A 26,798-nucleotide genomic window follows, 5' to 3' on the forward strand; every position below is an offset into this window, starting at 1 on the left:
AAATCAATTTTGGAAACATCTAGTTATCAATATATATGTAATGGATTGTATCCAAGTTTGGTCCAAAACATTAGCTGTTGGAGACATTTTGTTGGATTCTACTAGGAGTTAAATTAGAGTTTGTATAGGAGTTAAATTAGAGTTTGTATTCATGTAAAATTCTATTCCTTGTAATAGTGTACTTTCCACTTAATTATAAATAGAAGGCTTGAGATCATTGATCGATAAGCCATTCTACCCTAATCGTTTTTTTCGCAACATGGCATCGAGCCAAAAATCAATTAGGAAGGAATAATCGTCTCTCTCTCGCGATTCTATGACTAGGCTTGCTACCGTTGCGACTACACCATCGCTGCTCTTTAACTCTTCAACATCCATCGTTTCCAGCAGTTGGCTGTTTATTTTCCTATTCCATCGCCTTCCAGAAGTAGGGACCTGTTTGTGATTTCACATATCTTCAGGGGCCTGTTTGTGATTTTCCATAACTTCAGAATCAAAATCCGAATCAGAATCAAAAGGAAAAAAAAAAGAGAAAGCATAATTGGCTCATATCATTACTCAGACTTGTCATTACTTAGACTTATTTGGGTTGTTCGGCTATTGCATTCTGTGACGTTTCTGTTACTTCGAAAGGGTGAAGACTGAAGAACTGCAGACTATTTTGTCAACATGACAACTATTGATGATACTCCTGCTACCACTAGCTTCGACCATTACCCCACTCTTCATACTCTTTCAATGAGATTTGATGGAACAAATTATTTGATCTGGTCTCGATCTGCTTACCTCACTATTGCTGGAAAAGGACATGTTGGACACATTATGTGCACCACTATCAAACCTACTCACATAGGTGTTTTACAGGATAAATAGATCTCGAATGACTCTTTTATTATGTCATTTCTTTTGAATTCCATGAGTCCAAATATTGCCCGTGGATATCTATTACTTGATACTGCATCCCAAATTTGGAAGGCTATTATTGAAACATATGGACAGTTGGGGAATGATGCCCGATTTATGAGCTCCGAAAAAAGCTTCATGAGACTACCCAAAAGGAACTGACTGTGGCCCACTATCATGCTGAGTTGTGATCTCTTTGGCAGGAGTTGGATCATTATACGGAGTATCATCCCACTAACCCAGATGATGTGACTACTTATAGGAAGCACATTGATAAGATTCGGGTATATGACTTCTTGGCAGGTTTGAATGTAGAGTACGATCAAATCAGAGTGCAAGTTTTAAGTCATTCTCCCTTTCCTACACTAGAACAGTCTTATGCTCTTGTTCAGTGTGAGGAAAGTTGTCGATTAGCCATGCTTCATACTCCTATTATGGAGAAATCAGCCTTACAGTCTGTTCGCACTAAATCTGATCTCGCTAAGGAGATTGTCAAGTGTGAGCACTGTCACAAACCATATCATACCAAGGCAAATTGTTGGAAATTGCATGGGAAGCCAGCTGATTTTGAGCAAAAACGAGCACAAAGAAAGGGAAAACCAAAGGCTAATCTTTTTGAGACAGTATCCACCACACCCCTGTAGACATTGGTTTTTCACAGGAGGAGTTCGCTACTCTGCGACGTATTCTGCAGTCTTCTCATCGCCCAGTCATGACCTCGACCACTGCTTCCTCTACTACCCATACCAACTCCTACCTTGCTACTTCAGGTAAAACTTTTACAGGCTTTCAAGTTTCTTCAGTTTCTACTCCTTGGATTATTGATACAGGAGCCACAAATCATATGATAGGTTTATCCTCATCTTTCTTACAATATTCTCCAACTTCTTGAAAAGATAAAGTTCGAATTGCTAATGGCTCCTATTCTTCCATTGCTGGAAAAGGGACCATTCAACATTCTCCATCACTTTCTTTGTCTAAAGTTTTACATGTTCCCTCTTTCTCTACTAACTTCCTCTCTATCAGTAGTCTTACACATGACTTGAATTGTACAGTGACATTTTTCCCATCTTATTGTGTCTTCCAGGATTTGGTCACAGGGAAGGAGATTGGATGTGTTAAACTAGACAATAGACTTTATTTGCTTAAGCCGATTGAAGGAATTACTTTTGCTCTGACTACATCTTCTAATCAGGTCCATTTGGTAATATCAGACCTTCATCAGTGGCATCGTAGGCTAGGTCACCCCCCTCTAGGAACTCTTAAGAAAATATTTCCTAATTTAGTTTCTTCTTGTAATGAGGATGATTTTTTTTGTGAAGCCTGCATTTTTGCGAAGCAAACTCGTTCTACTTATTTGCCTTCTCTTCATAATAGAAAAGTTATTCCTTTTATGCTAATTCATACTGATGTGTGGGGTCCCTGCCGACATGTGTCTATTACTGGCCATAGGTACTTTGTTACTTTTATTGATTATCACTTTCGTTCTACATGGATTTATCTATTAAAACAAAAAAATGAGGTTTTTCGATGTTTTCGTGATTTTCATAATATGATTAAAACTCAGTTAAATGCCACTGTGAAGATCCTTCGCAGTGACAATGGCACAACGTATATTGATGGTGAATTTTAGAGATATCTCTCTGACTCTGGCATAATACACCAGATCAGTTGCATTGATACGGCTGCCCAAAATGGGGTTGCCGAAAGGAAGAATCGGCATCTCTTGCCCTTACTATACACCTCTCCAGGGGGAGAGTCCTAGAGGAGAGGTGTTCTTTCTAACTCTAGATCTTCCTATCACACACCAACACAACTTAAGAGTCACAGAAGAGTTTCCTGACCAGGGGGAGACTTCGGCCAGTATACTTGAGGACTCTAATCCTCCCCCTTCGTTTTCTGAACCATATGAAGAACCTAGCTAGGGGGAGACCACTCCTGTGAGACACACTGTTGGGGTCTTTAAAAACCAAATTGACCAGAATTAGGAGGTGCAGACTTATCAGAGGAAGAATTACAACTGGCTAAAGCAGGTGGAGAAAGGTGATACGTTACTACTTCAGTCTCCTGCTCCAAAATCAGATTCTACTATTCCCCTAAAGGTATCTTCTTTTGATCTTCCTATTGCTGTTAGAAAAGGTGTCAGATCTTGTACTCAACATCCCATAGCTAAATATGTTTCTTATAATTCTTTGTCTGACTCCTACCGTGCTTTTATATTCTCTCTATCATCTGTTCCTAAAAGTTGGCAGGAAACCTATGTTGATAAGAGATGGAAGGCAGCTATGGTAGAGGAAATGTAGGCAATGAAGAAAAATGACACTTGGGAGTTGGTTACGCTTCCTCCAGGAAAAAAACCAGTGGGCTGCAAATGGGTATTTGTGGTTAAAGAAAATGTGGATGGATCAGTCAACAAGTTGAAAGCTAGACTAGTTGCAAAGGGGTTTACCCAGACCTATGTGATTGATTATAAGGAGACCTTTGCCCCTGTTGCGAAACTAAACACTGTCAGAGTTCTGTTGTTTGTAGATGTGAACAAAGACTGGAACTTGCACCAATTAGACGTAAAGAATGCTTTCTTACATGGGGAGTTAGCAGAAGAAGTCTATATGGAAATCCCACATGGTTTCTTCGATGACAATACTGCAGGGAAAGTTTGTCGGTTGAAGAGGTAAATTTATGGGTTAAAACAGTCTCCTAGATGCTGGTTTGGACGCCTCCTGAAGGCAATGACTTCTATTGGGTACAAGCAAAGCAATGATAATCATACACTATTTGTCAAGAAGTCAGGTACTAACATCACACTTCTCATTGTCTATGTAGATGATATTGTCATCACAGGGAATGATGGTGAAGAAATTCAAAAGTTGAAGGACTTTCTTGGCAGAGAGTTTGAAATTAAAGATCTAGGGAAGCTACAGTATTTCTTAGGGATTGAGGTGGCTCGATCAAAGAAAGGTATATTTCTAACAAGGGCTTATCTGCATGCCTTTTGTAAGATCTGGAGACCAAGTAGTAGGTGTTTTCACTAAGGGTTTGAAAGAAAGAGATTTCCTTTCTTTGTAGGCAAGTTGGGCATGACTAATATCTATGCCTCAACTTGAGGGGGAGTGTTGGATTCTACTAGGCGTTCAATTAGAGTTTGTATAGGAGTTAAATTAGAGTTTGTATTCATGTAAAATTCTATTCCTTGTAATAGTGTACTTTCCACTTAATTATAAATAGAAGGCTTGATATCATTGATCGATAAGCCATTCTACCCTAATTGTTTTTTCTCAACACATTTAATTCATCATTCTTGTAATTTGCATTCATATATTTGCCAATTATTTCCCCCTCTTTTTTTTTTTTATATTTTTTTTATTTTTTAAGTTTTCTGGGGCATACATGCTCTTTAGTGGTTTTGCTACTAGGTTCATTTTGATTGCATTGGAGTGTTACACCCACCAATTAATATTATTATCATAGTTGATCTGTCATATAGCATAACCATTAACCATGATTGGTTGGAGAACCCTCTCTATATGAACCCATTTATAGATCCTTATGTCAAAGCCTTCACCATACATTCTTTTTCTCATCATGCACCTATTTCGAGCTTCAAATTGGCACCAATTAAACTCATACTCTGCACACTATAGAGGATTTCCAATAAAATCTAACCTGAGAGTGCCCTTTTTCCTTTGTCCATAAATGTCTCACTTTTTGAGGAAAAGACTTGACTCACATGGATTAGGCAGAAGTGTTTCCAGGTCTTCAAATTAGTGTCAAGTTATGGACATTGGAGGTGTTAGAAACCTAATGTGTGTATATTTGTGTGTGTGTCAACAAATTCATGACACAGATCAGATGGATAAATTTGCTTGTGGTGAGAAAGAGAATAATAGAATTTCAAATCATGCGGGAAATGATGAAAGACACGGAGAGAAGTCAAAAGATAAAGTGGGACAGAGGGAGCATAGTTCAACCTCATTCAATTGAAATGAACTATATTGACTATGGGCCCTCTTAGCCCAAATGTCTTAAAACACCCATTAACAACCTTCACTTGGTAAGCTTACCCAATATTAATTCTTATCTCCTCAAGCCAATAGCCGTAGCTGGAATTTCAACATACATGAAATAAGCTAATTAAAGCAAGCTGCTATGACTGGCTTTTGGCTTCTGGTTTCCAGAAGAATCTGAAGGTCCTGAACTTAACCATCTCTTGAGCCAAAATCATGGGTTGAACCAGAATTGGAACCAAACGAGCCAATCTAATTGAACCAAATCTTCCTGCATTAGGTTTACTAATTAGTAACTCATTAACTTTCTTGTGATATTTATGGGGGACTGAATAGAGAAGAAGAAAATAAGAAAGAAGCCTGAGAAGACTTAAGAGTTGTAGTTGACGAAGAGCTCACTCACAAGGAGAAGAGAAGATGAGAGAGGGAATGGGAGCTGCAAACAACAAAGCTCAAGCTTTAATTCATCTTTCCATTCCATCTCCAATAAGCTGACAATAAATGTTTGAATAATAAAACAGACATACTTTTGTAAGAAAAGAACTATAGAAGGACCCTTGGCAATTTAAAACCAAGTAAAACTGACCCTACTAGGACTCTTAGCAATTTAAAACTGACAAAGCTGATCCTAATAATCCTACACGTTAAAAATCTGGTTACAGAATTATCCCCATATATTAATAATTAAATCCTACATTTATCTTTTAAACTCCCATGCAAAACAGCATCTCTTATTTTATCTCCTTCCAAGCTGGACTTGGACCCACAGAATAGGAAGAATAATCTCCAGGTTACTCTTCACGTTACTGCAGCATGAACAGTAACCTGTTGTGCTACATCAAATATTATATTACTTGAGTGTAAATGTGTTATGCACATCTTTTGAATAGCTCCTATTGTGCTTTCATATATTTATGACATGTCTAATCAAGAACAAGTGTTAGTTTAACACTAATAATATTGTTTTTGACTTTTTATTCAACAAAAGAAAATATTATTTTTGTAACTGATCTCTTATTCTTTTTTTCTCCTTTCACATTTTACAATTAAATAATTTTTTGGGTGACTATTACAAATATATAATTTTAATTTACTTTCTCCCAGTTATTTAATGATAATATATGTAAATGCATCTTAAATTCATGGTTTGGCATATATATTCCATTGATTTATTTTTTTTATCAACTGTTTTATGTTAAATGTACTGTGTTCTGTTTCTTTTATTGCTAAAGAGATCAAATTATGAATTCTTAAAACCTAGTGTCCAGCTTTCAATACTCCACCTGTTGTGGGCTACATGAATTTTGTATCTAAAATAAGAAAAGAATTCAACTTTTTTATTTCCCAAAAAGCTTAGAAAGAATTTATTGCCTTATGAGTTGCACAATATTCTTTAGTTAGAGTTGTCTTCAGATGTGTCTGGTGAGAAAAGAAAATGATTAAATGGTCAGAATATGCTGATGGAATATTTAACTGGGGTACAACTGTGCTGCACTAGCTCTTCAGCACTTGTTTTTCATAGTAAGTGCATTGTCTAAGAACCAGGAGGTTGTAGTCATAAAGTGGTCCCACCCAGGATGCACCATCTTTCATTGTTTTCTTACCGTAATTGAATGGCTTCAGCTGGTGAGAAAAAAGTTGGCTTGTGTCCCCTTCTAAACTAAGTATGTTTATTTCCTGAAAAGCAAAATTTGTATATAGGTTCTAGCCATTTATCTGAATTGTTATTAGTCACTGGGTAAAAGAAAAAAGGAAGCACAAAAAAAAAAAAAAAATTCTGTTTTTCTCTGGTTACTTTACAAGCCATTGATATTTCTGATTACTAGTTTAATGCAGGAAAAAAAAAAAAATCAGTATCTTTGGTCATCTGTGATTCTATCAGTGTAATAGACTATTATTTGGTGTAACTTCCTTTTCATCTTGCAAATCCTAGCCATGTATTTTTAGTTAGTGTTTCCTTGGCACACCTTAGGCCAATCATGAAGATAATGGAGTTGCATTGTTTTGTTCAGAGAAGCATTTATTGTCCAATGTAGAAATTTCCAGAGGGACATTGTGGAGGGAGAAAATGAGGAATTGAAGTCATTGTTGTTGGAGAAAAATCTCCTTGAAAATGAAAATGATAACGTGAGTGCAAAAATTGATGTGCTGAGAAATTCACTGTCAGCATTTGTAGAAGATATCCTTGGGGAGCTTAATGGTTCTATTTCTGGTAAGAGGATCCATCGTTTCCTTTTACAATTTGAAATGCTAAGTGCTAGCTTGACATTTGAATTTTCCATAACAATGTTTGCCAGGTCTGTAGAGGGGAATTTTAGTCATTTTATGTTATTGGCAAATGAGCACTATATGTTTGTCTGCCTTAGGGAAATTGTTTCATTCTCATGTAATTTAGAAGCACTGTGTTGAGACTTGAGAGAGTGAGTGATGTAAACCCAGTTTTAGGGTTAGGGTAGTAGTAGAATTTCCCTAAAACTTAGGGCTGCCCAGGAATTCCAGCAATGAGAGGGTTTTTTCAGATCTTATTTTAATGATTTTGGAACATAGGGGAGGGTATGAATTGCAGTGGATTTAGGTTTCAGAAGTTTGAAAAATAAGTTGCTGAAATTTATAGGAAGAAGATGAAGTGCAGCAAGTCTAAAAGTGTCACATCCACCTAGCCGGTACCCTACCTGACATACCTGGGTATGTGATCTACAGTCCCAAGGATCAAGTATCGAGCAACCATGCCTCCCACATACGCGATAACACAATCATGAACAATAATATAATCAAGGTCAAAGCATATAAACAATGAAATCATGATAAGTATAGGTAATAATGTAATCAGAGTGCGGAATTAAACGATACCAATGCATAATCCAAAAGAAGAGAGTGAGCGGAAATCACTCCCTCAGTAACAACGAAAAGTAGATCAAATTAAAGTTAAGTATTACAGATCCAAGTCTTAAAAAGAGACATAACGATATAAAAGTCTACACAATCGTTTCCTCGGTCTTATACAAAATATCTTCGTGGGTATAAACATATGAGACCAAGCACGACCGCTCCTACACCATAGTCGAACTAATCCTGGTACGAAGCACAATCACCCTCGGTATCTTCACTGTAATCTTCATGGTAGCCAGTACCTTGAGGGTAGTATGCCTCATTCGGGTTCGTCTCTGGGTAGGCGCCATCATATCCTTCTGTACCTATAGAGTAGTCTAACAAAACAATTGCATAGAAAGGAATGAGTTCGAAAGAACTCAACAAGGCAGTTATTCCATAATACATAAGTCACGTGATACAAGGCATAAATGATGCAAGATGATATGAAACAGATGATGCAAATATGATTCTAACTCTATATATGCTAGTCTCTAGGGTAGACATGCTTTAAGTCATAGCACCATACTTCTTTGGGTAGGTCTCAAAGCACTCTTCCCTCAACCATCTCGGTATCTTGGGTTCTCCGGTGGTAATTGGGTCCTGCATCCCTTGGGACAATCCTTGGCTGGGGTTTAAGTCACCACTTTCTCACATCACCATTGGTATAAGTATTGGCGCATGTCACGGTAAAGCCTAACCCAATGCAAGTCATCTACTCAGTCATATCAAGTCAAATTCGGATACTTCCATTCTTCGCCCCTTGCGATCCTTTCTGGTATCCTTCACACTAGAGTCAGCATAGTCCCTGACTACGGACTCATCAACCCTATTGGTCATCCATAAATAGTAGATGGGAAGCTCTCAAGTCCTCTCACGGATATAACTCATCGGTCTCAAGTGTCCGTGAGCCCAAGTCTAGCTATTTGCAACCCTACCAATAAATGGCCTCTAACGAGTATCCACAATGTGATTTATGTCCTCTCACAAGTTGGTTACCGGTCTTGAGCGCCCATCAAACCACACTACTACCACGGGTCGTTCAGTCTTTATACCCTTCCGATTCGGGTCTGATACAACAAGGACATCCTAGCCAACACCACTAGGCAAGTCCTATGTATGTCATCTAATAATCCAGGAAAGTGTCGATGGGTATCTTCGAAAACATCCCATACTATTCCCTCCGATGTCCAAGGACAGAAATGTAAAAGAACATTCCCCAATCCCAAATTATACTTATCCAATCACATTCTCAGTTTCATCATATCATACATACATGACACTTCATCATATTGAAAGATAAGTCATAACATCACATGATCAATCATATATGAAATTGACAAGAAATAATAATCATGATAAGCAAGAGTATGTAAACATATTACCACTGTTCTAAAGTATGTACAACAGTCATATGATGTCCAAATACAACAAAGAAGCTACGCCTACTAAGTTGCCAACATCAATGTAAGAATCACATAGTCTATGCATTTATGGCGATAACCGTCCTTACCTTGAGTCGATGTGAAGCTAATCCAATAATCACAAGAGAATGATCCAAAGATAGTATTCAGACCCTAGACAAACATAGATGAAAGGTTAGAGAAGAAATCGGGAAAATCGGAGGTTGAACGGATCAAATCGGGGAATTACACAATTCAACAATCAATTGGTTGACTGACTTGGTCGAATAACCCAGTCGACCAAGTGAACAAGAACGGGGCTGAATAGTGAATTTGATCCAAAACCTAACTTCCAGAGCTCGGATCACTTCGAAATCTGGAGGGATTGCTTGTAACAGTATAAGAACACTATCTAGCAAGTAATTAGCATAATCTAATGGTCTAATTAGGAATCCCCAAATTGAAACCCTAAGTTCTAAATGCTAGAATCATAGCTTTCAATTGAAATCAAATGAAATTGCAAGGGGAAATAAGGAATCAGCTAGGGAAGGTGTTAAGCAATAGATTACAATCAAATGCTAGCTTAAGATCAGACCTAGCATGCTTCATACTTCAGTTTAGGACAAGAATATAAGATGCTAAGAAGAGAATCATGGAAATGCATATACAAGAATCAAAATGAGAGCATAGCATAGGTAGAATTGGAAAGAGCTTATGCATTTGCAAGGAATGAACACATGAAGTGGTGTTTGCAAGGTTGCAGCACCAACTCCATGGTTACAACAACAAGAAGAGGAGAATAGAGTAGAATGGAGTGTAAGAGAGAGGAATCATACCTTAGAGATGATAATGGAGATAAAAGACAATGATTTGCAATGATTGAATGCAATATTCCTTCACCACTACCAAGAGAGTGCCTTGGGAAGCTCTTCCCTCGTTCTCAACAAGCTAAATGAGTAAAATAGGGTTCAAGTCACGATGATCACTTAAGTAGAGAAGAGAATATCCAAAAAACATCTAATTCTCGGATTTGGGAATCCTTTGGTCGACTGGCCTAGTCGACCAACTCAGTTGACCAAGCAAGAATAATAAGCTTGATCCAGGGAATTGAAGGTTTAGAACAACTCAAATTGAGGTGGGTTTTCTCCTACAAGTCAATCAACAAGTCTAGATCAGAGAAATACTTTCGAAACAAGACCGGAAGCGCATCAAGTACTTCAACTAAGCTTCCCCTCTTCTAGGTGTAGTTTCTCACTGAACACTGACATTGCATCCAAGTAAGGGGCACCACTGTCAATATCTATGGGTTTGGAATCATACACCAAGTCTTTAACTAAGAGGGCCCACAAATCTCTCCTTCCTCCACTCCGGGTCTTCGGACCTACAAACATCAAAGGTTCCAGGTCAAGGTTAGGGTTAGGATAGGGCTGGATTTCACAAAAAGAGTTAGGGTTATAGGTTTTAGATGAAATTGACAGTAGGGATGGGGTTAGGAGTGATTTGCGATCCAAGGAGGAGGGAAAGGGGAGGCAAAGGGGGTGGAGTTTAGGGGTTTAACGGGGGAGGGGTACATCTGTTGCTGCAGGGAAGAAGAAGCTAAGAGGGAGGAAGAATGGGGGAGCCGTAGGGTAGCAGGAAGGTGGGGGAGGGTCTGGAGGTTTCACAGATGCTAGGGGAGAGGGACGGCGGAGTCGTAGGGGTGGGGGATGCTGCCGTTGAGATGCAGCAGTGAAGGGGAGGGGATTACCTAGGTGTGCAGGACAGGGGAGGAGCTGGAGATGGAAGGACAAGGGTAGGGGATGCTTGCGTGGGTAGGGAAGAAGATGGGAATGGGGCTGGGGTGTTCACTCACTTGTTAGGAACTTATGTAGAGCACTAATGGCTGCTGTGAATGGAGATTAGTCGCTGATTGTAGTTGAAAAACTCTTCAAAATCTGCCGTGGCCCTCCCAAAGAGAACCACGACCTTGTGTTCCGCAAAGACACTTATTTTATTCAATCAAACTTGAAAACTTACAAAGAAACAGTAGGCTTATTTATAGCCTACTAAAAGACTTTAAAACTAAGAGAGATTCCTTAAGAAACTAAGATCCCACCACCTAATCTGGACTCCTGACTTAGAGATGTACCTTGGGTTGGGCCCCAAAAACCAGACCCAAAGAAGCCATCTTAAAGCTGGCCAAATACCCCAGCAGTATTTTGGACTTTTCCCTTGCCCTTTTAGGGCTCAACATGGGTCTAGTTTGAATCCCTTCAATCCAAGGGTTATGGATCTAATTTTATTTTTATTTCAGTTAGTAAATTTTGAGTTATGAAGAGTCCAAGTCCATTATAAGTTAGTTGTGTTTTGACTTGGTCAAAGTTGGTTGTCTGAGTCCTTGTTTATCTTAATTGGCAAGTGTTTTAACTTTTAATTGAGAGTCCATGTAAGGTGGTGGTATCCTAAACTATAAAGTCCAATTCTTTTATTAATTAGAGTCTAAGTTAAAGAGATAGGTCAGTAGTTGGATCCTTATCAGTTAAGGAGTCCCAAATTGTGTCCAATTGTCATGTAGTTTGGCTATAAATAGTCTCTTTTATTCTGAATAAAGTAGGTTGGATTATTTGAAGAAATCGAAGGCTTAGGCCATGGGGAAGGAAACCCTTGCAGCCTGGGCTGGAGAGTAATTCTCAATGTATTCCAGAAAATTCCAGCAGGATCTTCATCTTCTTCAAGCTCTTAAATTCAGTTCTTTAATTCCAGCAAGCATTTCAGCCTTCAAGCAATAGTTCCAGCCATCAACAAGTATGAAACCCCCACCACGCATCGCAGCCTTTCCCTTACCCTCTCCCCCACTCGCAACTCACAAGACACCCTACTCCCTCCCTGTTCTGCGCATAGCAGGAACACCACTCCCACACCCCTCCCCTTGCTGTTTCAGACCTTTAGGCACCCTCCCCACCTTCCTGCAATCCTCCTAGTCCATTCCCCCTTCAATCCCATCCCCTGCAGGTCCTATTAAACCCCTCCTCTTTCATTCAGCTCCCTGTTTAGGCAGAAAATAGTAAAACAAAAATTTTCAGAACATTTCTGCAACTATTGTAACCCTTTTGAGGTCTGAACCCTATCTCTATGGCTGTTCAGAACCTTCCTTTGATCGAAGTCATTAGGATAAGGTCTGCACCCTCAAAGGCAGCAAACTTAGCCCCTGTTCCACCCTAGCCGAACTGCCCAAGAACCCTAGTTTTGTGCTGGTTCTTACTAAAGAGGATCCTGGAAGATCTAACAGACCCTGGGTTACATCACTTAAATCTGAAGATCTAAAGACGCATGGTGAAAATACGACTTTAAGTTAACTTAAATAAACAAATGCCTGTTTTTTTTCTTCTTCTAATTAAAATGCGAAGGCACATGTGCTAAAATTTAAGATAACCAAGGACTCAATAACTGACCCAAAAAAAACTCAATTTAAGAAATAAAACTCAAATAGGACTCTAGGACTGAAGCTGGAATTAATTCCAGCAAGGAAAGAGGGCTGGAAATGCCCTAATTACCCCTACTAGGGGGTTGGCTAGGTTATGGAGGCTTCCTGTAGCCATCTATGGGCCCCACTTAGGGTTTCGGGTTGGGGGGGGGTCTCTATGTTCACATCAGTGAGAGCTGGTTAACATCCTTCCCAGTTTACTTCCTCATTTTCTTCCTTTATTTTCTTTCTGTTGTTAATACAATATCAAGTTAACCACGGGGACAAGTGGATTCCAGACATTTGCAGGTTTCTTTCTCCTTTTTACTGTAGCATTCTTCTATGATTTATTAAATTTATTATTATTTTAAAATTTTTTTTTCTATGGGGACAACTCTTATGACAGCTCAATCCTATGGTAGTATGGAAGACTTTTGAGTTCTCATTTTCTGATAAATGTTGAAAATAATGTGTAGTGAAATACAGAGGTCCAACCTCAGAACCACATCTAGTAAGCACTTTCAAAAGGATGATTTTCTGAACGGAACGTAATATTTGTTTCTTCCCCTTTACCATAAAAAAGTCTTTTTTTTTTGTCCAGGTATTCATCTTCAAACGATCATTTGGTTTTTTCCACTATACATTCAAATTCCTTGACTTAAAAAGCTTACCTGAATATGGTTCCACTTCAATCCTGGCAGTTGGATTTGACATTTGACATTAATGATGTCTTACTGTTGTATCTGATGTATTATTGCATTTGAAGTGCTATAATTTGCCATACAACCAGGACTCTCTCACAAGTCATCAACTCATCATTCTTTCAATCCTTGTGGTATTGAGTTTGTAGTGTTTTTACCCAATCTTTTGCAATCATGCTAGTCGGATGCCAATTTTTTAGCTGATGGTACTTGAAAATATCGAAATTTTTTCCCCTGCATGTTACCACTTCCTGGAAGGTGCAACATAATCATGTGATTTGTTGTATTCACAGCCTTAAATGTTGATATACTGTGTCGAAATATGGAAGACAAGAAGTTGCTTGAAGATATTGACGAGTTGAAGACTCTATTACTGGCAGCATGCTTGAGTGGCAACCACCCCTGGTAAAATTTCTTTTAGTCTAAATGGTTCCATCTTCTTGAAGTAAGAGATCGCTTGTTTGCTTCTTCACTTCTCTCTGTGGTTTCTGAGCTAAGCTTGAATTTCTTCTTTTTCTTTCCTTTAATTTAGAGGTTAGCAAGACTATTGAAACCAGCCAAACATGATTCTGTACCTGTTAACGTCTTTTAACTTATCAAATGCTTTTGAAATCAAAACTTGATAATGGCCTGGACAATATTCTGGTTTGCAGTCCTTAAGATCATTCCAGCAGTCCAGAGTCTTTAATGGAGAATCTGAATGGCAGATTTTTGGAGGATTAATTCTGTAGAACAACCAGATCAAAAATAGGTTGTGTTGGACAAAAAGAGTCACCTAGCCCCGTTGCAGGTGGCTTTATGCAAGGTTGAAGATAATGATGGTTAATAAAATTGAAATTAAACCTAAGGAAGTTTAACAGAAAAAACATGGGATAATTACTCCCCCTTATACTTTGGTTTTATTACTAATCAAACACCCTTCTTTGTGAAATTACTATTGCCCCCCTCACTTCTAAAGGTGTTAAGTGGCTGTTAACATCAAATATGAAATGTCCATTTTACCCTTAAAATTAAGAAGTAAAAAATATGGCATTACCCTCATTTATAGAAACTATATTGCATGTCAATTATATCCTTCAAATCTTATATTTTAGAATTAGTTTTGGATTTGGTGGGACCACATACTTATGATTGTTGAAACTTTCACATTCCACTTAAATTTTTCATAATCACCATGATGGAAGTTTTACAAAAAAATTAGCATATAAGATCTAATTGATAGAAAATTTGGTAACATACATAATGGTCAGCATATATTAGGTGATTTTCAATTTTCAGCTTTGAATTAAATTTGATATTTCTTAATATTTTAGTTTCTATTTAATTACATCTTTCCTTTATTTGGTGATTTATTTTTAGAGAAAAAAAAATCACATCTTTCCTTTATTTGGTGGTTTCTTTCTAAAAAAGAAAAGTGAAATTAAAGTTAATTTTTTCGTATTAAGGGTAGTATTATAACTTGAAAAAAGAGCAAATAAGTAAAAAGATAATTGCAAGGTTATTTTTGGGATTTTGAAAAAATATATAGATGCCACATCATTAGTAAACTGACGGAGCTTAACGGTAGGGGGGCATTAGTAATTGTTGACAAAGTTAGAGGTTGGAATAGTAATTTTAAAAAGTACAGGGGATAAAGTAGTAATAAAATCAAAGTACAAGGGGGCAACAATAATTATCCCAAAAAACATTTAATGTTAGGGCCTAAAAACCCCCAAAACCACTTTAAAACCCCCCCTAGTTACAAAAGTCCCCCAAAAAAAACCAAAATTTTTTTTTTTTTCCCAAACCCAAAAAAAAAATTTTAAAAAAAACCTTTTTTTTATTAAAAAAATTTTGTGCCAATGAAGCTCATGTGATTTTGCTTTTATAGCCACAGGCATGGAGGCAATAAATTTACTTCAAATAATTAGACTGCTGGAATTCCAAGCTAAATAGAATTCCAAACCTAGAAAAGCAAAGCCTTAGAAGAAACTTATTCCAGGACTCTGGAACTACAAAGAAAACAATGAATCTTCCAAGTATGAAAAGATACCCAACTAAAAGACCTCTACATCCAGTTAAATGCTGTGTAGGATTTTAAGAAGACACAAGACTTTGATAGGCTTTCTATGCCAGGCTTTTCTGTCCCAAGGATTGCACAACTGGACTGTACAGGCCAGAGATATTCAGTCCATATCTGAACGGGTCTTAAACTTGGACTGAATGTTGGACTTGACCAAGGGCTCATAAGACCTGGGTCTGGAAGGGGCTACCGACGGTCCTTCTTGATCATCCTTGAAAGAATCAGATGGTTCATCTTCTGCATTCATCCCTGAAAGAATCAGATTGTTCATCTTCTGCATCCATAAACCTGGATAGAATGAGTCATGACTAACTCACTAACCACAATCTATTTTCTCTTAAAGCAAAACTGGCAGGGACATCTTTTGTTTTCTTTAAAAACCTGTCAAATTTCTGTGCTATAAAGTTAACACCTTTGACTCATTACATATATTTACCCTATAGAGAATGTTTTATGGTTTCTATATCATATATTCAAGAGCCAGTCCTTAAGTATTAAAAATCTGAGGCCTCCTCTTCTGTTTTGGAATTGGCAGCTGTCAGTGTCTTGTGTTCAAATCTTTTGATTAGCTTAAAAGAGTTATGCATAGGCTTCCTGTCACTTTCATTCCAGCAGTGGTTCTTATCACCCATATCCCGATATTAGTGGATTCAATCTAGCACTGTAGTAGATCACAAATTCCTACCCATTAACATAAACACTGGAACCTGAACCAGCAGTGTAAAGGTCTTTAATATTTTCCAATCTATGTTTAGCTGCGGAATCAATTGCAAAATTCCACCAAAGCGGGATCTCTCCTAGTTATCCAAAGCTTAAAAGTTTTATTTCAATACAAAGAATTAGAAATTAGGTTGTAGTTTTGTGGAATATAACTTGTATGTATTGTACGGTTTGCTTTTTTACCTTTTTCTCTTGGAAATGATCAAATACTGAAATGCATCTATTTTTTTTCTTTCTTTATTTTTGTTTTGTTTTGGAGGGTGGGGGTGTGGGGAGGAGAACATGCATGAAATCACCAATTCCCTTCGAAACTTCAACGGCCACCACTGTCACGGCGCCACCACAACCCCCATCACTGCCCCCAACAACCATGACCACAACCACTATCACCAGGAGATGTACTTCTATGTAGATATAATTCCATATATATTTCTGTTTTTAAGTAGTCTTACCATACATAAATATCAGAAAAACACATAAATTACCGTTTCTGACTCAGCAATATCTCATCAGGACTATGGGAAGGTGATGTAAACTGTTTCTAGGGTTCCACAGGGCCTAGGGTTACTTCCCCAAGTCCTGGGACTCCTATTTAGAACCAAGGATATTTTGGTAACTTTACCAATTTTGTGGTGTCCTAGGTCTAGATCTCATTGAGTCTAGATTGTTGTTAGACCCTAGATCTATTTTTGTTTTATTATTTGGATCATATTTTGTGTTTTATTGCAAAGTCCTTGTCTAGGTGATTCCTAGTTGTGTTGGGATCCCCTAGTTTGAGTATACTTCTTCTTAGGAATGCACATCTATTCTTAGAATCCTAATTGGATCTCTCTAGAGTAAGCTATGATAAAGTCCTTGTTTAGATGAGAGGTTGTAATCAAGTCAGAGTCCTAATTTAAATTAGAAAGTTAGTTTGAAGTCAATTAGGTTTCCTAGTTTGAGTCTTATTTTGTTTCTTCTAGAGGCTATAAATGAAGTCTTCAATCTCTGTATACACAAGTTGAACTGAATGACAAATTGAGAGTTTGGAGACAAATAAAGTTGTGGCTTTCTTAGGACCACCACTGCAGATTTGAGAGTGTATCTTCTTCAAGTTCAGCGCTTCTTCATCCAGTCCTGCAGTCTTTTCAAGTGCAGCTGATTAAACCCATATTTAGGGTTAAGGGTATTTCAGGACTTTCCCTAAATCTATGGGCTGCCCAGGAATTCCAGCAAAGAGGAAGGTTGATTCAGGGTGTTTCATAACTCTAAAGGAGATGTGAAATTTTAACAAAATTGTTTGGAAATTAGGGTTTCGGTGTTTTAAGTTTCTAGGGTTTAGTGTGAAATGAGTCAAGCGTTCGGTTAGGCTAGAACTAACTCTGATTTTGTTGTTTTACAACTTCAAATTTAATCCTTTAAGGTTATGGTTCAAACTAGGTTTCTTACTTGGCTTAGGTTAGGGCTTGGTCCGATTAGGTTGAAAATAGGACGAAAGGTCAGTAGGGTTAGGGGGATGATGTTCCTAAAGTGTGGGATGGATCTAACGGTTAGATTTTGGTAGATCTGACCTTGAATTTAGGGTCTGATATAAAGTCCGAAAATTCCAGAAAAATTCTTGAAAAAAAGGAAAAAAAAGGTATATGGGGAGGTGAGAAGAAGCTTGCGGGTGGTCTAGAAGAAGAAGCTGGGGATTAGGAAGGGGCTGGGGTTGCTACTTGTGGAAAACTGTGAATGATTGTGGGTTGCTTGATGATTGCTTGTAGAGTGCTGGAATGGAGAAGAAGCTTGAACTTCAACAATTTCTACTCAACTAGGAAACCTGATCCCAAAACTCGACAATTTTATTAATCATCAAAACTGAAAATTACATAGACTGTTTAGCTATTTATTGCTTTCAATAGACTCTAACTAGGGTGGGAATCCTTAATTGACAAGGATCGTACCACCAAACCAAAACTCTTGAAGTCTAATTATAATTACTTAAAGACCTCAACTCTCGGTTTGGAATATAATAAAAGACACATGCTAATTATTAGACTTCGACTTAACTTAAATAAGCACATGCTGAATTCCTTTTTAATTAAAAGTCATGTGCCTAGTTTAAGTTAACTAAAGACTCAACAAATCAAAACTAAACTCTTATAACCTATTCAAGCACAACTCAACTTGAGAAATTAAATTAGACTGGTATTCTTCCATAACTCAGAATATTCTAAACCAAATAAAAAAGCAAAGTTAGATCCATAACCCTTGGATTGAGGGGTTCCAATTTTCCAGCTATATCCATCTTGAGCCCTAAAAGAGCTAGAAAACTGACCAAAACACCACTTGGGTATTCGGCCAACTCTAGATTGTGCCTTTTGGGCCTAGATTTCGGGCCCAATTATGGGGGTGGTCAAGGTCACATCAGAAGCAGCCATTAACTATCTCCAAGCAAGTGGACATCAACTCCAGCCCCTTTCTAACCCTCATCCTCATCTCCTACCCTACCTGCAAGCATCCCTAACCCCTCCCCTCTTTCCTGCAGCAGCAGCAGCTTTGCCCTTCCCTCTAGAACTCTTATATCCCAACCCCTTACCACCCCTCCCTCTTCTCGTTGGATTGTACCCCTCCTCTTACCATTATCCATTAGGTTTACAAATTTTCTGCAATTCATCATCAACCTCTAGAAACCTTAAACCCTAATTTCATTAGAGCTCCTATATCTTTCACACCCAAAATCCAATCCCCTCACCCTATTAGGATTAGCTTCCCCAATGCCTGTCTCACCTCAATCCCAACCCCATCCCATTCCAAGCTTCCTAACCCCAATAGGACTCTTCAAACCTAACCCAAACTGATTAGGACTGACCTAAGCCTATTAGAATTAACCTGAAACTATAAACGACAACAACAGCCCCTTCCAAAGCCCAACCAAAATCCTAAAACATCATTCCCTAAGAACTGACCTAGAACTACAATTCTGGAAATACAGTACAGCAGCAGCTGAACCATAATGCCTTTCACCCTCAACCCTAGAACCCCCTGAACTCAAACCTAAACCATGTTCCAGATCTAAAAATGCAATTACAGCATAGTAACAAGCCCTACATTCAATTTCCTTTGGTCCTAAGCCTGGCCGGACCCTTCTAGGGCATTGCCTTATCACTTCAAACCCTAATTCATCCAAGAAATCTCCTATTACAAGCATGTACAGCCCTAGAAGACTGCTGGTTTCCTGAGAGAAGACCCTTGGGTGAGCCCAAATCTAGAGCAAAATCCCTACAAGAAAAACTCTAGAATTTTGTTATATCAGAAGGTATTTCATCCATTCATTTGTTAGAACATAATAAATGAACCTGAAGTTAATCCAATAGGCAGAAACCATAATTCAGCAACTCAATGGCAAAAAGTACGTTTTTATTTGTCAGGGCTGGTTAAGTTCATACGGTGCTGGAAGACCCAGTTTGGGTACTACATAATCAACTTCAGAAAATTTAAGCATTCCAAAGGATAGATAGATAGATACTTCAACGTGGCAGCTTGATGATGATGCAGTTTGGCTGTCTAAAAACAGCCTCAGCTGTAGGAATCTCTACACCAGCACCATTAGGTGTATGTCAGCTGTAGGGGATACCCCCTTACACCGGCAGCTGTAATCATGGGTTTGGTTTAGGTTGAGGTTTTTTATTTTTATTTTTAGTTAGTCTATGTATATTTACTATTTTATTTGAGCCTTATTTGAGGATGTAGTTCCAATAAGATAGCTGAACTTATTCTTCGCATGAAAAGTAACCATGAATAGTAACTCTTATCCTAATTGAATGGTTATATCAGCCATTTTGGAAATGTATATTGATGTTATTCCACAGTTAGATCCATGATTCCATTAATGGAAGTTTGTAGTTTATTTCGAGCATTGTTGCTTTGTGAGTTACTGTTGATAATTCCTTCACTCTTTCCCCTTCTCCTATAATTTCCTTGAGCTGTCTCATTTGATCTCCCAATTAAGAAGCTTCAAAATGTTGAAATTCTACAAGTTCAAGGATTAATTCAAGTGTCCTAGCGACTATTACCCCTATATATGTTTATTTCTCTCTTGCAATGGCTATTATGCTTCTGTGCACCCTAGGAAAGTACCCCAAAATCCCAAAATCTTAACACCCTAACCTCGAAAATAGTTTAATTACAACAACAAGCATTGTCCCAACTGGGGTCAGCTACATAGGTTCTTGCCTTCCAATCAGCTCTATTTGATGCCATACTGGATACAATGCCTAACCCATGCATGTCATTTTTTGCCACTTCTCTTAAGGTTATCTTAGGTCTACTCATAGTTCTGCTAATTCATTCAATCTGGATTAGATTGCTTCTTTGTATAGAGGCATTTAAAATTCTCCCTGCAATGTGGCTGTGATGTAACTACGGTTGCACCCTCCTATAATTGGGCCAGAAAGCCTAGACCAAAGAGGCCTACCCCAAATTAGGCTGAATACCCCAGGGGCATTCTAGTAATTTTCAGCCTTTTTGGGGTTCAAAAGGGGATTAGTTGGAGCTCCCTCGATCCAAGGGTCATGGAAATATCTTTATTCTTTTATTTGGGTTAGTATTTGTGAGTTATGACAGAGTCCCAAAGAGTCCTAGTCTATGTAAGACTGACTTAAGAGTCCAATTTTCAAGTAGGACTCATTCTCAGAGTTAGTAATTGGATTCCTTCTAGATGTCTTATGTAAGAGTTCAATTAGGGTTTCTTCTAGGAGTCCTTTTGTTATTAAATTAGTCGAATCCTGTTTGTGAGGGGAACCCTTAATGGATAAGGCTCCCCAGTTTGAGTCTTAGTCAAATTGCTTTGGGTCTAAAGACTTAGGGGTGCAAGTTTGGCCCTGGCGGCCCTGACCCGCCCTAAGCCTGCACTAAGCCCGAATAGGGTTTGGGCTAAAGATTATGGCCCTAAGGGCAGGTTAAGGTCAAAATATTCTGGCCTTGAACTAGGGCCAAGGGTGGGCCTGGGATTACTCTCTAGCCCGCCCAGCCCATCCTGACCCGTCCCTAATTTTGGCCCTGATTCTAGCCCTGATTTGACCTTGATCTCGACCTTGATCATGGCCCTGATTCTGACCTTAATTTTGACCCTGATTCGGCCCCGATTTCGGCCCCGATTCTTGACCCTGATCCTGGCCTTGATTTTGGTCCTGATTCTGACCCTGATCTTGGTCCTGATTCTGGCCCTGATTTTGACCCTGATCTTGGCCCTGATCTTGGCCCTGATTGGCTCTAATCTTGGCCTTGATTTAGGCCCATGACTTAGGCCTTGATTTGAGTCTAGACCCTCCACCCATACAAAGAAGAATTAATTTTAATCCACATGGGTGAATATTTGACACGTGTCAAATTTTAAAAACATGATCATGTTTTGTAAAAAATTAATAAAAATAAATTATATATTCATTACCAATGTAGTAAGCATCCACCTGATTTTAGCCCGATCCTGACCCTAATTCTTGCTCTAGTCTTCATGTTAATTTGACCTTGATCATGTATTAGATTTTTACCCTAATCTTCACATTAACATTGATATAACTATAAGTCTTGACTTTGACCTTCAGTCATTTTGATCATATTAGACTATGAGTTCACTTTTTATTATTTTTAAGATAATTTTTATTTTTTGAACTAAGTCATTTTTAGTTCCAAAAAATCGTTGATTTTTTTTTTTTGGGACGAAGGCGAGATAATATATTATAAATAATAAAAGCTAATATATAGAGAATTAATATATAACAAATCTAGACCCTAACTTCTCATCATGAATATTGACATCTTTCTTTTGCCTCCAATGTGATATTTTAGAAGAAGGGGGGAAAAATATTAAGGACAGATAGCTGTGTTTGTAACTAAAATATAATTTTCTTTAACTACGAAAAAAATATCAATACTAAATTATCGTTGATTTACTTAACAAAGTTTTGAATATGATTTTTTTTTTGTTGAATAAGGATATCAATGGGAGGCGTTTTCAATTTCCATCACCAAAGTAATGGAAGAGGTTTTCAATTTCCATCGTCAAAGCAATGAGAGATTTTTAGAGATCAATATAGAATTATGGAGTATGAATTTATTTATGTTTAAAGCAACATCATCAACTTATTGATTATTTTATCATTTTGTATGAGCTTGAATCATTTTATATTTCTATGAATTTTATTTTTAGTTTACTTATGATACTTTTATTGGGCCAAGATAGGGTCAATCAGGGCCAGGCACAAGGCTAATCAGGGTCGGGGCCAATTAGGGCTAGTAGGGGTGTCAATTTTCAACCCAAACCGTTAAAACCGGACCGAACCGGCCTGTTATAGCCTGAACCGGCCCGAACCGATCCTTAATGGGCCGTAATTGGGCTGAGGACATTTTCAACCCAAACCGTTAAAACCGGACCGAACCGGCCTGTTATAGCCCGAACCGGCCCGAACCGATCCTTAATGGGCCGTAATTGGGCTGAGGGTCCTCAGCCTGAACGGTTTTGGGCTGGTCCGGCCCAGCCCGTGTGCGGCCCACCGTCAGCCCGTTAGTCTTTTACATAAATAAAATGAAAATATTATATGTAATTAATTTTTTTTTGGTATTGTTTAAATGTATTTAATGATTCATGAATTTCGGTGTTAGAGACGTTGAGACTCGAGTTTGAGTAGTTGAGAGTTGAGTGTTAACACGTTTAACGGTTTAAATTTTAAGTTTTAACTTTTTAATTTTCAAATTTCATTTAGTTTTATTATTTTGAAATTTAAAAGTCTTAATTGATAACTCTTAAGTCTTAATCTTAATCGTTAACTTTCTAATTTTCAAATTTCATTTAGTTTTATTATTTTAAAATTTAAAAGTCTTAATTGATAACTCTTAACTCATAAGTCTTAATCTTAATCGATAACTTTTTAATTTTCAAATTTCATTTAGTTTTATTATTTTAAAATTTAAAAGTCTTAATTGATAACTCTTAACTCTTAAGTCTTAATCTTAATCTTAATCGTTGTTTCACCGTCTACACATGATAGAAAATTTTAAATTCTTTATTTTTTTAGGGTGGAGGGTAGTTTGGATCAAGCTAATGCCATCACTTATCGTTGGATCTACTTGGAGTCTTCATCATCTATCTTTTGTAGTTTTGTGCGTGAGAAACTAAGATTTGGAGTTGAGGAAAAAATATAAATAAATATAAATATTGATTTTTAATTTAGTCCAAACCGTTAGCCAAACCAAATCCAAACCATTAGGCCAAACCGTTAGTCAACCCGAACCCAAACCGCACCAAACCGAAACCGTTATCTTTTAAATGGGCTGGTTTGGGTTGGGGGTTTTTCAGCCCGAAACCGTTAGGCTGGGCCCGAAACCGCTCCAACCCGCACCGTTGACACCCCTAAGGGCTAGGGACAGGGCCAATCAGGGCTAATCAGGGTCAGACCAATTAGGGCCAGGGACAGTGCCAATCAAGGCTAATCAGGGCTAGGGACATGGCCAATCAGGGTCAGGGCCATGGCCAATTATGGCCAATTAGGACCAATTAGGGCGGGAATGGGCTTGGCTTGGCCCTATAGGGCTTAGGGCCAGGGACAATAATCCTTGGCCTTGAACTAGGGTCAGGGCGGGAATGGGCTCAGATTAGAACATATATGGTTGGGCTTGGGATTGCAAAAGCCCGGCCCAGCCCAGTTGTAGCCCTACTAAGACTATAATAGCCCATTGAGTATGAGATCAGTTTAGAGTTGATAAGAAATCAAAGGCTTGGGTTGTGGGGGAGGAAACCCTGTGGCCTAGGCTGAAGAGTATTCTGTGCAATTCAGGAATTTCCAGCATTCAACTACTTCTCCAAGCTCACAGCAGCGTAGTACAATCAAATTCCAGCAGCTATCGAGAGATCCTTCAACCCCAGCCAAGGAAGTACAACCGCAACCCCCTACCCTTCCCTATTCCCCTACCTAACCCTGGCGCAAGGCCTAAAATTCCTCCTCACAGCTTGTGGCAGCAGCAGCAACCCTCCCAATCGAAACCCTAGTGTCTCCTTCCCCTTTCATCCCATCCTCCTTTTATTCCTTGTTCTTTCCCTTTCTTGAACTTGCAACAACATTGCAGTCCTTTCTGCAATTCAAGTTCTTGATCCTCGCAGCAGATTTGAAAAATAGAAAGAAAAGAAAGAAGAATTAAGAAAGAGAAAAGCAAAGTTCAAGAAAGATCAAGAACCATCCAAGACTTTCCAAATCCCCAACTGCAAGCTTCCCTCTTCCTCCCTTAACCATAGACTCCCAAACCCTTCCCATTAGGTTTGTTAAAACCCTAACCCTTCCTTTCCCGATGCACACCATCCTAGTTCTAATTTCCCTTCCCCACATCCTACCCAGGGTATGTTTGGATATCTCAAACCATATCCATATTAATCCTCACCTTCCCCTAGCTTCATACCGAAGACACCAGCCATTTCCATCCCATCCTAGGGTATCCAAAAGTCCATTATAGTTCAAAATCCATTCCCAGCTATATTTGTTAAACCCTAACCTTCCCCTAACCTTTCCTAAACCCAAATCTTCATTCTGCTCCACCTTGGGTATCTCCTGGGTAGTGCAATCCCTAATTTTTTTAGTCTTATTTATGTTGTTTAGGTCCAAAACTTGCCACCCCTTCCATAACCTATTTTTCTTAGTCCAACTTCCCCTTGGGTTGCGAAAATTGAGATAAAACCTCCCAAAGCCTATTTGTGTGTTAGCTGGTTCACTTTAAGTGGGTCCCTGGAAGTTAACCTAAACCCGGGTTACATCAAGTTGGCCACCTCAATCGACTTTTTTGTGGCCCATTGTTTATCGGAGCTACTCCAAACCAGCTCTAATATTGTTATTCTTTATCTTATCCTTCCTAGTTTTTCCACTCATCCATATTTAACATCCTCATTTTTGCTACATTGAGTTTGTCTATATGATACTTCTTAATAGCTTAACACTCTACACGATACATCTTAGTTAGTCACACGATAGTCCTATAGAATTTTCATTCGAGCTTTAAAGAAATATGTCAATCACATAGGACCCCTAATGCACCTCTCCACTTCATCCACTTGATTTTAATTATTTGGGAAACATCATCCTCTATATTGCCTTTTTTATTTAGGGATACTTACTTTTGCCCTCCTGTATTATAGCTAAATTACTATTTAAACCTTGTTCTTTATGAGATTGCTATTGCAACCTTACTTTTAATTGTGTTAAGTGGATGTTGAGATTGGATATGTAATGTCTATTTTACCTTGTATTAAAAATTAAGAAGTCAAAAGACGATAGTGTCTTCATTTATAAAATCCCTAGTGAATACCAATTTTACCCTTATTCTCAAGCTTCCCTAGCTCACTTTGTGGGCGGGATGAAAAAAGAGAACACATGATAGATTGATTATGATTAAAAGGTAATCACAAGGAAAGATCAATAACTTTGCCAGTGTTTGTTGCCGGTCCCAACCCCGGGTAAAGCAGGAGGGTTGGTGTGTTAGGTCAATAGCCGACACCAGAAAAACCCTTTTTATGGATTTGACCTTATATGATAAATGCTATGTTAGGGTGTCCCCGAACAAAAGAAGCGACGTGCTACACTATGGCCTTGGTGTAGTGATAAGTGGGCAAGGGTTAGCTGGGGCTTCTCCTATAAGTGACGCATTGCATCTGCGCTTGGTTGTGGTGATAAGTAGCCAAGGGTTCCCATGCCGTGGACGAATGAAGGTTATCCATAAACATAGGGATTAGATTGGCATCATGGAACATATGATTTTTAACAGGTAGGAGCTTAGAATTAATAGATGTTATGAGAAAAAGAAGGATTAATATAGCTTGCATTCAAGAGACTAGATGGAAGGGTAAAAAACTAGAGAGTTTGATAACTTTAGACTTTGGTATATTGGGGATAAAACTAATAAAAATGGAGTAGGTATAGTAGTAGATAAAAATTTTAAGAATGATGTGGTGGATGTTAAAAGAGTAAGTGATATGATTAGTGTTATTAAGTTTGTAATGGAGAAAGAGATTATAAATATAATTTGTGCATATGCACCTCAAGTAGGATTTTGGGAAAATATGGATGGATAAATGCAAGGAATTTGTCGAGGAGAAAATATTATCATGGAGGTGATCTAAATGGACATATTGGAAAATATAAAAGAGGCTATGAGAGTGTACATAGAAGATATGGTTTTGGAGAGAGGAATGAGGAAGGTATCTCAATTTTAGATGTTGCTATTGCTTTTGATCTATCTGTTGTAAATACTTACTTTAAAAAGAGAGATGAACATTTAATTACCTTTAAAAGTGGACATCATAGAAGCCAAAACAAATAGAAATATAAAACAAATAGAAATAAAACTCTAGACTTATTAAGAAACATAATCCTATTCTAATTAGGAAACCTTAGTCCATATTTTCAACACTCCCCCTCAAGTTTGAGCATAGATATTTTTCATGCCTAACTTGCTCATAATGTAATTGAATATCTTCGTGCTCAAGCTCTTTCTGAGCACATCAGTCCGTTGCTCATTTGAAGTAACAAAGGTGATATGGATCAGCCTAGCCTCAAGCTTCTCTTTGATGAAATGTCTGTCAATTTCCACATGCTTTGTCCTATCATGCTGTATTGGGTTATGAGCTATGCTGATTGCTGACTTACTATCTGAGTATAACTGTATAGGAACCTCTAAATCTGTCCCAACCTC

General features: G+C 38.2%; 1 protein-coding gene across 3 annotated transcripts in view; it reads left to right on the plus strand.

The window, feature by feature from the left end:
• Positions 1-26,798, plus strand: part of LOC149029142 (CAP-gly domain linker) — a 60,384-nt gene that overhangs the window by 12,265 nt on the left and 21,321 nt on the right. Inside the window, exons 3-5 of one of the 3 annotated variants that reach the window (XM_089140569.1) lie at positions 6,920-7,119; positions 13,615-13,726; positions 22,061-22,170. In XM_089140569.1, coding sequence (XP_088996695.1) covers positions 6,920-7,119; positions 13,615-13,726; positions 22,061-22,139 — 391 coding nt within the window. In that variant the 3' untranslated portion in view covers positions 22,140-22,170. Of the gene's footprint in view, positions 1-6,919; positions 7,120-13,614; positions 13,727-22,060; positions 22,171-26,798 lie in introns of those variants that run through there. The other 2 variants (XM_089140584.1, XM_089140576.1) reach the window with 2 other exon arrangements.

This window comes from Hakea prostrata, chromosome 1 (genome assembly GCF_041222555.1).
Source record: "Hakea prostrata isolate BN-2017 chromosome 1, UWA_Hpros_2, whole genome shotgun sequence".
Lineage (NCBI taxonomy): Eukaryota > Viridiplantae > Streptophyta > Magnoliopsida > Proteales > Proteaceae > Hakea > Hakea prostrata.